This window comes from Phyllobates terribilis, unplaced genomic scaffold (genome assembly GCF_046119375.1).
Source record: "Phyllobates terribilis strain yellow unplaced genomic scaffold, ASM4611937v1 Scaffold_5__5_contigs__length_657084704, whole genome shotgun sequence".
Classification (NCBI taxonomy): domain Eukaryota; kingdom Metazoa; phylum Chordata; class Amphibia; order Anura; family Dendrobatidae; genus Phyllobates; species Phyllobates terribilis.
Genome location: NW_027362765.1, coordinates 410,230,866 through 410,244,010, shown reverse-complemented (window position 1 = coordinate 410,244,010; position 13,145 = coordinate 410,230,866). Strand labels below are relative to the sequence as shown.

The following is a 13,145-nucleotide window of genomic DNA, read 5'->3' as shown; positions in this document are numbered from 1 at the left end:
TTATTTGCACTTCAGCCAGCAGATAAGCCATGGATTAGTCCCAGTGTGATTCATAGGACCCACAGGAATATGTTCAGGTTGGTGTGGATTTCAAGATCCACAGCACATTCATTGTTTTCTATAGGGATATTTTCCCATGTGGATGAGGCATAAAATACCCCATTCATATGTATCACTACTGCAATGTTAGCGGATTCTGTCAGGATTTAGGGAATGGGAAGTGCATTGAGGTGAAGGGTACATTGCTGGAAAAGGAAAAAAAAAAAAAAAAAAACTCTTTAAATCTCTTAGTTTGCGAGTGTGAACGAGCTGCGTGTGTCTGGAGCGTAAGTGCGAACGAAAGTAAGTGTGTGACTTGTTTTTCAGTGACTTTGGATTCAGGGAGTTTGGAAGGGAGGACTTAGGACTGAATTGCTGACTGTATTTCATCTTTCTTTACTTTACTTTTTACTTAATTAATCCACCTGACCTACTTATCTGATTCCCCCGTCCATACTTGATACTTAATTGATCCCCCGTCCATACTTTACTGATCCCCCGCCGATATCTAATTGATACACTTGCACATCCCTAATTGATCCCCGTCCATACACCTATATATAAATAATTGTGTTTTGTACTTGTATATATATACTGACTGTATCCCCATATTTAGAATGACGTCCATTTTGGCCGGAGCCGTGCAGTGTACATCTTGCGCAATGTATGCATTCCGTGAGCAACCGCTCGAGGATCCATACTGCTGCGAGAGATGTGAGCATATCGTGCACTTGGAAGCCCAAATTCTGGATCTAAGTGCTCAGATAGCGGTACTGAGGAGCATCGACAACATGGAACGGAGTTTGCTGCTCACCGAGCAGACACTCAATGGGTCAATACTGGGGGTGGAGCATAGAGGGGAAGTGCAGGCTGAACAGGCAGGGAGCTGGATAACAGTTAGGAGGGATAGAGGGAAGAAGTATAGGAAGGCTGGTTCAGAACCGGCATTATTGGAGCACGACAGATCCTCTGACCGCCGGGGGAGTGTATGCTCCAGTAATGAGGGGGAGGGGGGAAGTGTAGGGCAGGCAAGACAGGTTCTGGTAGTGGGTGACTCTATTATTAGGGGGACAGACAGGGCAATCTGTCACAAAGACCGGGATCGCCGAACGGTGTGCTGCCTCCCTGGCGCTCGAGTCCGGCACATCGCGGATCGGGTTCACAGGTTACTGGGTGGGGCTGGCGAAGACCCAGCGGTCATGGTCCACATCGGCACCAATGACAAAGTGAGTGGTAGATGGAGGGTCCTTAAAAATGATTTCAGGGACCTAGGTAGGAAGCTTAGGGCAAGGACCTCCAAGGTAGTTTTCTCAGAAATACTACCAATCCCGCGAGCCACACAGGAGCGCCAACGGGAAGTTAGGGAGGTGAATAAGTGGCTAAAGAGTTGGTGCAAGGCAGAAGGGTTTGGGTTCATGGAGAACTGGGCCGACTTCGCGGTCGGCTACAGGCTCTACCGTAGGGACGGGCTGCACCTCAATGGGGAGGGTGCAGCGGTGCTGGGGAAGAAGATGGCTAATAGGTTGGAGGAGTTTTTAAACTAGAGATGGGGGGGGGGGACCAAGGAAATAGGTGGGATGTGAGGCAAGCAAGGGGGAAGGGGAGAAGTGAATATAATGAGGGTGGAGAGGGGGTGGGGATAGTACAGTTAGATCGTTAGAGAAGAATAGGATGCTAAATAACCCCAAAGTTTTATCTTGCATGCTGACCAACGCAAGAAGCCTGACCAATAAGGCGGATGAGCTGCAGGCGCTTATATCGGAGGAGAGGTATGACATCGTAGGTATAACAGAGACTTGGCTAGACGATAGCTACGACTGGGCGGTAAATTTATTAGATTATAGTTTATTTAGAAGGGACCGGAAACAGGGGAAAGGCGGAGGAGTCTGCTTATATGTAAAGTCATGTCTAAAACCCAGACTAAGGGAAGATATAGGAGAGGGAGAAGAGGGGGTCGAGTCCATGTGAGTAGAGATAGAGGGAACTAAGCCACCCAATATAACAGAGGAGAATGAGAATCTGCTATTAGGACAAATAGACAAAGTAGCAAAACATAATGAAGTGATTGTAATGGGGGATTTCAACTACCCGGATATTGACTGGGAAACAGAAACCTGTAGATCTCAGAAAGGAAAAAGGTTCTTGACAAATATTAAGGATAATTATCTCTCCCAACTAGTGCAGGAACCAACGAGAGGGAAGGCCGTGTTGGACTTAATATTGACTAATAGGCCTGATAGAATAACTGAGGTACAGATAGGGGGGCACCTAGGTAATAGCGACCATAATATTATCGACTTCAAAATGCCCTTCAGTAGGGTTATCAATAAGGGAACAACAAAAACATTAAACTTTAGGAGGGCGAAGTTTGATCAGCTGAAAGAAAACCTTCAACTTATTGACTGGGACAAAGTTCTTAATCAAAGGAATACGAATAGTAAATGGGAAACCTTCAAAAGAATTCTGAATACTCAGTGCGAGAGATATATACCATATGGGAATAAAAGGGCCCGAAATAAGAGGAAACCAATATGGTTGAACAAGAATGTAAAAGGGGCGTTAAACAGCAAAAAAGAGGCATTCAAGAGATTAAAACAGGAAAACAGTAAGGAGGCACTAATGTGTTACAAGGAAAAAACGAGAACCTGTAAAAAACAAATAAAAATAGCGAAGGAGGAAACAGAGAGACGTATTGCTAGGGAAAGTAGATCAAATCCCAAACTGTTCTTTACGTATATAAATAGTAAAAGGATTAAATCGGATAATATTGGACCGATAAAAAGTGATGAAGGCAAAATCATAGAGAAAGATGAGGATAAAGCTAATCTATTAAATTATTTTTTTTCGACAACTTTCACAAAGGAAATCGAACTAACAGGAGAAATGAGAAGTGACAAGCTTAATCCTCCTCTAAGTATGACTAATCTAACCCAAGCTGGGGTACAGAAACGCCTCAGTAACATTAAAATAAACAAATCACCAGGACCTGATGGCATACACCCACGGGTACTAAGGGCACTAAGTAATGTGATAGACAGACCGTTATATCTTATATTTAAGGACTCTGTTGAGACTGGGTCTGTGCCACTTGATTGGCGACAGGCGAATGTAGTGCCAATATTCAAAAAGGGAGCGAAAAGTGACACCGGAAACTATCAGCCGGTGAGTCTGACGTCCGTTGTGGGCAAAATTTTTGAAAGCTTCATTAAAGAGGCAATTACGGAGCATCTTGATCCTAATAATCCTTTAATCCCGAACCAACATGGATTCATGAGGAATCGCTCCTGCCAAACAAACCTGATTGACTTCTACGAGGAGGTTAGCTCTCGAGTAGATCAGGGGGAACCAGTGGATGTCGTGTATCTCAACTTCTCAAAAGCGTTTGATAGCGTGCCACATAATAGGTTGGTATACAAAATGAGAATGATGGGGCTGGGGGAAAATGTCTGCAAGTGGGTAGATAACTGGCTAAAGGATAGAAGGCAGAGGGTGGTTATAAATGGAATATACTCAGAATGGGTAAGCGTCACTAGTGGGGTACCACAGGGGTCTGTACTAGGCCCAATGTTATTTAATATCTTTATTAACGACATAGTCAACGGGATAAATAGTAAAATATCAATATTTGCAGATGACACAAAGTTATGTAAAACAATTAATACAAAAGAGGACAGTGCAGACCTACAGAGGGATTTGGATAAGCTGGGTAGGTGGAGCATTAAATGGCAAATGAGGTTTAATGAGGAGAAATGTAAGGTCATACATATGGGAAGGAAAAATGGAAGTCACCAGTACTCACTGAATGGGAAATCATTGGGGAATTCAGAGATGGAGAAGGACTTGGGCATCTTGATTGATAGCAAACTAAATTGGAGTGCCCAAAGTCAGGCCGCTGCTGTAAGGGCAAACAGGGTAATGGGATGTATCAGAAGAGGTATAGCTGCAAAGGATGAGAACATTGTTCTTCCACTGTACAAAGCACTGGTCAGACCACACTTGGAATACTGTGCTCAGTTATGGGCCCCAATATATAGAAAGGATATAAACGAGCTTGAAAAGGTACAAAGGAGGGCAACAAAATTAATAAAGGGAATGGAGGGACTGCAATACCCAGAGAGGTTGGCAAAACTAGGACTATTCAGCCTGGAAAAGAGAAGGTTGAGGGGGGACATAATAAATGTGTACAAATATGTTAGGGGACAGTATAGAGATCTTGCCCGGGATTTGTTCAAAAGGAGGGATATTACGGTAACAAGAGGGCACTCACTAAGACTGGAAGAGAAAAGGTTTCAGCACCAGCATAGGAAGGGGTTCTTTACTGTAAGAGCAGTGAGAATATGGAATTCACTGAGTGAGGAGACGGTAATGTCGGATTCACTACACCAGTTCAAGCAGGGACTGGATGCATTTCTAGATACCAGGCAGATTTCAGCGTATACTTAAAAATAAAATAAAATAGTAGGTTGATACAGGGATTTATTCTGACTGCTGGTTTCAGAGTCGGGAGGGAATTTTTCCTCAGGTGAAGATTGGCCAAATCATTTGGGGTTTTTGCCCTCCTCTGGATCAACTTTAGCAATTACAGAACTAACAGGTCGAACTTGATGGACGCAAGTCTTTATTCGGCTTTACAAACTATGTTACTATGTTACTAAAATGTGCACTTAAATCTCAACAGAATCCTTAGCAAGCAGACACTATCTCAGGCCTCATTCACATGGCCGTATTTAAACATGCACGTGAAAAATGGTGTCAGTGTTTCCCATCAGTGTGTGATCCGTATGTCCGTTTTTACCATCAGTGTGTGATCTGTGTGTCCATTTTTGCCATCAGTGTCCGTTTTTACCATCAGTGTTTCATCCCTGTCTTTGTTTTTACCGTCAGTGTGTCATCCGTGTGTGTTTTTACCATCAGTGTGTCATCCGTGTCCGTTTTTACCATTAGTGTGTCATCCGCGTGTTCGTTTTTACCATCAGTGTGTCATCCGTGTGTGTGTTTTTACCGTCAGTGTGTCATCAGTGTCTTTGTTTTTACCATCAGTGTGTCATCCATGTGTCCGTTTTTACCATCAGTGTGTCATCCGTGTGTGTGTTTTTACCATCAGTGTGTCATCCGCGTGTTCGTTTTTACCATCAGTGTGTCATCCGTGTGTGTGTTTTTACCATCAGTGTGTCATCCGCGTGTTCGTTTTTACCATCAGTGTGTCATCCGTGTGTGAGTTTTTACCATCAGTGTGTCATCCGTGTGTCCGTTTTTACCATCAGTGTGTCATCAGTGTCTTTGTTTTTACCATCAGTGTGTCATCCGTGTGTTCGTTTTTACCATCAGTGTGTCATCCGTGTGTGAGTTTTTACCATCAGTGTGTCATCCGTGTGTCCGTTTTTACCATCAGTGTGTCATCCGTGTGTCCGTTTTTACCATCAGTGTGTCATCCTTGTGTCAGTTTTTACAATCAGTGTCATCCGTGTGCCCATTTTTACCATCAGTGTGTCATCCGTGTGTGTGTTTTTACCGTCAGTGTGTCATCAGTGTCTTTGTTTTTACCATCAGTGTGTCATTCGCGTGTTCGTTTTTACCATCAGTGTGTCATCCGTGTGTGTGTTTTTACCGTCAGTGTGTCATCCATGTGTGTGTTTTTACCGTCAGTGTGTCATCAGTGTCTTTATTTTTACCATCAGTGTGTCATCCGTGTGTTAGTTTTTACCATCAGTGTGTCATCCGTGTGTTAGTTTTTACCATCAGTGTGTCATCCGTGTGTGAGTTTTTACCATCAGTGTGTCATCCTTGTGTCAGTTTTTACAATCAGTGTCATCCGTGTGCCCGTTTTTACCATCAGTGTGTCATCCGTGTGTGTGTTTTTACCGTCAGTGTGTCATCAGTGTCTTTGTTTTTACCATCAGTGTCATCCGTGTGTTCGTTTTTACCATCAGTGTGTCATCCGTGTGTCCGTTTTTACCATCAGTGTGTCATCCGTGTGTTCGTTTTTACCATCAGTGTGTCATCCGTGTGTGTGTTTTTACCATCAGTGTGTCATCCGTGTGTGTGTTTTTACAATCAGTGTCATCCGTGTGTCCGTTTTTACCATCAGTGTGTCATCCGTGTGTGTGTTTTTACCATCAGTGTGTCATCCGTGTGTGTGTTTTTACCATCAGTGTGTCATCCGTGTGTGTGTTTTTACCATCAGTGTGTCATCCGTGTGTCCGTTTTTACCATCAGTGTCATCCGTGTGTCCGTTTTTACCATCAGTGTCATCCGTGTGTCCGTTTTTACCATCAGTGTCATCCGTGTGTCCGTTTTTACCATCAGTGTGTCATCCGTGTGTCCGTTTTTACCATCAGTGTGTCATCCGTGTGTCCGTTTTTACCATCATTGTCATCCGTGTGTCCGTTTTTACCATCAGTGTGTCATCCGTGTGTCCGTTTTTACCATCAGTGTGTCATCCGTGTGTTCGTTTTTACCATCAGTGTCATCCGTGTGTCCGTTTTTACCATCAGTGTGTCATCCGTGTGTCCGTTTTTACCATCAGTGTGTCATCCGTGTGCCCATTTTTACCATCTCTGCAGTCCTCAGTATTTTTCACAGATGGATAAAGAAATAAATTACAAAGCTCCTCCTATACCTTGCAATGTTAAACCCGGGCAGCACAAGCATGCCATCCACGTGCTGTACATGTGTATCATCAACCCTTAGACTTGTATTGGCCCTTTTCATCTGTGATGCCGGAAAAATACAGAAATGTCTCTGTGGGTTTTGCACGTACATTAAGTCCACGAAAAAACACTGACAAGTGACTAGTACCATAGAATATAATGGGTATGTTTTGTATCTGTGAAAAAAAATGGAAAGAACACATACATGCAACACGGGCGTGAGTAAGAGGCCTTAGGCAGCAGCCATGTTTTCCCAGCGGCGGCGCTTGCTTCCCTGAAGTGGCGTCACCGGTGGCTTTGCCATCATTCTTGCGGTAGCTCCGTTGCTGGCATGTCACTTCTTTTAACCGCTTCAAATGTCCGAACCCTGACATGGTTAAAAGAAGTGACATAAGTTGGAACGTGTACACAGTAATGTCGTTATTACATTGCTGTGCATTATGTTCAGTTTATGAGTCGCCTTTGCGGCACTTTTTCATGCGGATTCAGGGTGGAATCTGCCTGAAAAGAAAAACCCGCGTAGCCTTATAGGGCTCCTCGTGGTGGAGCCGAGTCATCCACAGCAAGAGAAACTCTTGGTGATGACCCTCTGCACAGAAAAGACTAAAATGTCATCTAGAACCACATGAACGTACCTTAATACCGGGGCTATCTCTGTAAAGATCTTCACTAAGACACTGAAGATTTTTCTTACTTAGGTCTAAAGTTTCACGCTTTTGGTTTGCAGAGGAATCTTTCCCATTGACTTGATCGTGGGAGGTTCTGGGACGTTGTAATGTGGAGGAATTCATGTTGTCAGCTAAGTTTATAGTGAGTCCGTTGGCTAGCAATGTCTGGAAATACAGAATTATACGACATGATCATGTGACAAATACTCTCAATACCAATAACATGCACATTACAGCCCAACATGAGAAAAGAGCAGGCGTAGAGTCACGAATAAAGCTGTACAAACCTCAGATAGAAGGTTATTTTGCAGCTGTAGAAAAGATTCATGGTCTAAAGAATTAAATGAGACGTTCTAAAACAATCCTGAATATGCAAATTGTCTCTTCAGAGAGGAAGAGGACTTGAACACTTTTAGGATCGCTGCTTCCAATAGGTGGCGCAAGAGTTTTAGTCCTCTTGTCTCTGTTTAATTTCCCAGGGGAGCATGCATGGCTTATAAGTCTCCTCACTCTGACATGCCAGACTTGATATGTCATTTTTCACAAGGCAAAACGTTACCCGTTAGACCGCAGTCCAGAGCCTCTCACCTAGCCAAATCAGATCTCATACTTTGCACTGATGAGCGGCAATCACCCCGAAACACTGTGTCTGCAAATTGAGATTTTGGTTTGACTTTTATCCTAAGTCATGTGACAAAACTCATTAAAGAGTCAATATTGACTTTTAGGACTGCTGCTTCCAATAGGCGGCGCTAGAGTTCAAGTTCGCTTCCTCTCTGAAGAGGCAATTTGCATATTTAATTTCCCAGAGGAGCATGCATGGCCTATAAGTCTCCTCACTCTGACATGTCACTCTCCACAAGGAGACACGTTACCTCTTAGACTCCAAAATGAACCTGAAAACATGTAGACAATAAAATAACCTCTCCTCCTTTGTTCCCCGTTAATGCTGGTTAAGCACGTTCCCTGCAATTCCAGTCCCAGTCTATGGCTCTGATGGTGAGTGCTGTGCACAGGGGTCAATCTTGTGGGTGGGGGAACAAACAAAGTCTCCCATCAGTTTCATCACTATCAATCTAGCTTTTATCCCCTATCCAATGGATAGATGATACAGAGGCTTGCGAAAGTATTCACCCACCCACCCCTCACCTTGGCATTTTTTGTGTTTTGCTACCTCACAACCAGGAACTTCACTGTTTTTTTGAGGGTTTACATCAGTTCATGTAAAGAACATGCCTACAACTGTGTTTGGTTTTCTTTTTTTTTCTGAAGTAAACAACAAATAGGACAAAATAACTGAAAACTTCAGTGTGCATAACTATTCCCCCCCCTAAAGTCAGTACTTTGTAGAGCCTCCTCTTGCGGCAATTACAGCTGCAAGTCTCTTTGGATAAGTCTCTATGAGCTTTCCACATCTTGGCACTGGGATTTTTGCCCATTCTTCAAGGCAAAACTGCTCCAGCTCCTTCCAGTTAGATGGTTTCCTCTAGTGAACAGCAATCTTCAAGTCTGACCACAGATTCTTAATTGGATTAAGGTCTGGGCTTTGGCTAGGCCACTCCAAAACATTTACATGTTTCCCCTTAAACCACTCGAGTGTTGCTTTAGCAGTTTGCTTTGGGTCATTGTCTTGTTGGAAGGTGAACCTCCGTTCCAGCCTCAAATCACTGACAGACTGAAACAGGTTTTGCTCAAGAATATCCCTGTATTTCACACCATCCATTTTTCCCTCGACTTGGACCATTATCCCTGTTCCCGCTTCCAAAAACCATCCCCACAGCATGATGCTGCCACCACTATGTTTCACTGTGGGGATGGTGTTCTTGGGGTGATGAGCTGTGTTGGTTTGGCGCCAGACATAGCGTTTACCTTGGTGGCCAAAAAGTTACATTTTGGTCTCATCTGACCACAGCACCTTCCTCCATACATTTGGGGAGTCTCCACATGTCTTTTGGCTAACTCAAAACCAGCCCTTCCAATTTTTGTGTGTAAGTAAAGGCTTTTTTCTGCCACTCTTCCATAAAGGCCTCCTCTATGGAGTGTACGGCTTATTGTGGTCGTATGGACAGAAACTCCAGTCTCTGCTTGGAAACTCTGCAGCTCCTTCAGCGTCACTTTTGGTCTCTGTGCTGCCTCTCTGACTGATGCCGTCCTTGCCCGGGCTGAGAGTTTTGGTGGGCGGCCCTCTCTTGGCAGGTTTGTTGTGGCACCATGTTCTTTCCATTTGATGATAATGGATTTGATGGTGCTCCGGTGGGATCATCAGAGATTTTGATATTTTTTTTAACCCAACGCTGACTTGTGCTTCTCAACAACTTTGTCCCTGACTTGCTTGGAGATTTCAGATTCCAAAAATATTTAAATACAGGTTGTAATGTAACAAAATAGGTAAAAAGCCAAGGGGGTGTATACTTTTGCAAGCCACTGTAAAGGCTTAAGGCTAGAATACGCCTTTAATTTGCTGGTTCAGTGGGTTGTTTTAAACTACCCCAAGTCCTTCAAGGGAGTGTGACATCAGAATATGATCTACTGTTTCAATCAGGTATTTACGTTGAAGGGTTTTCCAATTTAGGAAAATCCCTCTCCCGTGTCAGCAGTTTCAGCGTTGACCCAGGGGAGGGTGAGTAAGGGACAGTTAATTTTCTTTATTAAACTGTAGACAGGGAGAGGGGTTTAATGAATCTGGAAGAAAAAAAAACATTTAAAAATGTTTGTTTTTTGTTACATTTAGATTTTTTTTGTTACATTTTCCATTTCTATATTAAAAAATAAATTGAAATATTGTAATTTTCAAACTGGCCACTAAAGATAGACTTGTACTTGTACTTTCCGTCCTGTTCAGATGACTTTTCAGCAGTATCATTATCAGCACAGCCATGAAATACTTGTGCGGAAAATGCTTCTATAAAAATCAAAGGGTTAAGAGTCTGTATAGTGCAGATGTCAATACCCATGTGGCTACGGAAAAGAACAGGAAATAGGAGGCTAATATTGGGTCTCGTGGACAGTTTGCAAATTTGCAAGATTGATGATTTTTTTTATGTAGTTACAGTAAAAATATAAATATATATATTACCAAGAAATCCAGAGCTAATAATAATACAAATAATAATGGCAAAATATAGTAATAAAATACATAAATATAATAATAATAACAACAACAACAACAACAACAACAACAACAACAACAACAACAACAGTATAATTGTAATCACACTGTAACACAGCACTCCTCTGGTGAGCACACAGACAGACACCGCACACACACAGACAAAGCGCACACACAGACACCGCGCACACACAGGCACCGAGCACACACAGACACCGCGCACACACAGGCACCGAGCACACACAGACACCGAGCACACACAGGCACCGCGCACACACAGGCACCGCGCACACACAGGCACCGCGCACACACAGACACCGCGCACACACAGACACCGCGCACACACAGACACCGCACACACACACAGACATCGCGCACACACAGACACCGCGAACACACAGACACCGCGAACACACAGGCACCGCGCACACACAGGCACCGCGCACACACAGACACCGCGCACACACAGACACCGCACACACACAGACACCGCACACACACACAGACATCGCGCACACACAGACACCGCGAACACACAGGCACCGCGCACACACAGACACCGCACACACACAGACACTGCACACACACAGACACTGCACACACACAGACACTGCACACACACAGACACTGCACACACACAGACACTGCACACACACAGACACTGCACACACACAGACACTGCACACACACAGACACTGCACACACACAGACACTGCACACACACAAGCACTGCGCACACACAGAAACTGCACACACACACTGCACACACACAGCCACTGCGCACGCACACACAGGGAAGGAGCAGACCAGGACCTGTGACATCCCGGCACCTGTGGCAATGATCACAATCACATCTATGGTACTCACATGTCAGTGATGCACCCGGTGCAGCGGCCGCGGTTCGACGTCATTCCGGCGGCCCCGTACAGTCCGCAGTGTCGGGTGCCGGTCACTCAGCAGGTGCTAATGTTATTCAGCAAAAAGGAGAGAAGAGCGACGCGTTACCAAGACAACCCGAGACTGAGTACGGCGGCTCAAGAGAGTCAAGAGTATTCAAAGCGAGAACGTGAGCAACTGCAATGTAGTTATATCTCCAGTTCATATACAGACACTGTGCTGTGTGCGGAGGGAGGAAGCTGCGCATAGTATACTCATGGCACTCATTATATTATTTAGTTAATGTATGTATTTTCTGTCTCTTCTTTCTCTTGTTTTTGGTTTCTTCCCTCTTTCTTTCTTCTGTTCTCTCCCCTTTTGCTCTCTAGTTTTGTTTTTTTTTTTCTTGATCTCTCTTTCCTCTTCTCCTCTACTCTCTCTTTTTTTTCTCCCTCTTTTCTCTCTCTCCTCTTTCTTTCTCTCGTCTCTCTTCCATCTCTTTTTTTCACCTCTCTCGCCCTCCTCTGTCTCTCCCTCCTCTTCCCCTGTCTCTCCCTACTGGCCTCTCTCTGTCTCTCCCTCCTCTCTATTACTCTCTCTGTGTCTCTCCCTCCTCTCTATTACTCTCTGTCTCTCCTCTCTCTCTCTGTCTCTCTCTCCTCTCTGTCTCTTTTTCTCTCCATCCTTTCTCTTCTCTCTCTCATCTCTCTCCTCTCTTTCTCTGTCTCTCCCTCCTATCTGCTCTATTTCTCCCTCCATTCTCTCTTTTCTCTGTCTCTTTTCTCTCTCCTTTTTTTCTCATCTCCTCTCTCTGTCTCACCCTTTTCTCTTTCTCTTCTGTCTGTCTCTGGTCTCCTATTTTTTTTTTACCTGTTTCTCTCTGTCTCTCATTTCTCTCTCTCATTTTCTCTCCCCTCTCTGTCTCTCCCTCCTCTCTGTGTCTCTTTTTCTCTCCTCTCATTGTTTCTCTCTGACTGTCTCTGGTCTCCTGTTTTCTTTTACCTGTCTCTCTCTGTCTCTATTCTCTTTTTGTCTCCTCTCTCTGTTTCTCCCCCCTCTCTCTCTTTTTCTCTCCCTCTTCCCTCTGTCTCTCTTTTTGTCTCCTCTCTCTGTTTCTCCCCCCTCTCTCTCGTTTTCTCTCCCTCTTCCCTCTGTCTCTCTTTTTCTCTCCTCTCTCTGTTTCTCCTTCCTCTCTCCCCTCTCTTTTTCTCTCCCTCTTCCCTCTGTCTCTTTTTCTCTCCTCTCTTTGTCTCTGTCTGACTGTCTCTAGCCTCCTGTTTCCCTTTATCTGTCTCTTTCTCTGTCTTTTCTCTCATGTTTCTTTTCTTCTCTGTGACACATTGTATTTTCCCTTTATATTTTCCTTACACTCTATCTGTAGAGTGAGATTGGAGCTGATTCCTCTGCCTAGTACCATAAAGCAGTGCATTGTTCCTGTGCCACATAAGTGTGATTCACAGCCATAGTCCTAATGACTATTAATCTTTGGGATGTGCAATATCTCTTGCTATTGTCTAACAAGGTGCAGCAACCATTCTGTAATCTGATTCTAAATGTTATTATACCTGATGTAATATCATTGTATATAAATTATATAATTTTTTTTCTATAATCATAAAAAAGATAACAATTTATTCTTTTAGAGTAGAACAGATCCTATTGATCTCACTGATGCTGCTGGTTACTGGTAAAAGGACATACAGGGGTGTACATTTCCAAACACATACAAAACATGTGAATTTATTCATCAGTAACAATAAGGAAAAAAATACAGGAATTTCTCTACCTGTTTAAATAAAAGAA

The 13,145-nt window shown here is 43.8% G+C and overlaps 1 protein-coding gene across 1 annotated transcript in view; it reads right to left on the bottom strand.

Annotated features, from left to right (window-relative positions):
* The window catches only part of LRRC27 (leucine rich repeat containing 27), a 72,622-nt gene extending 61,120 nt beyond the window's left edge, over positions 1-11,502 (bottom strand). Inside the window, exons 1-2 of the mRNA XM_073685117.1 lie at positions 11,334-11,502; positions 7,325-7,522 (exon numbers count right to left, since the gene is read on the bottom strand). Coding sequence (XP_073541218.1) covers positions 7,325-7,480 — 156 coding nt within the window. The 5' untranslated portion in view covers positions 7,481-7,522; positions 11,334-11,502. The remainder of the gene's footprint in view (positions 1-7,324; positions 7,523-11,333) is intronic.
* Positions 11,503-13,145: the final 1,643 nt, after the last annotated feature.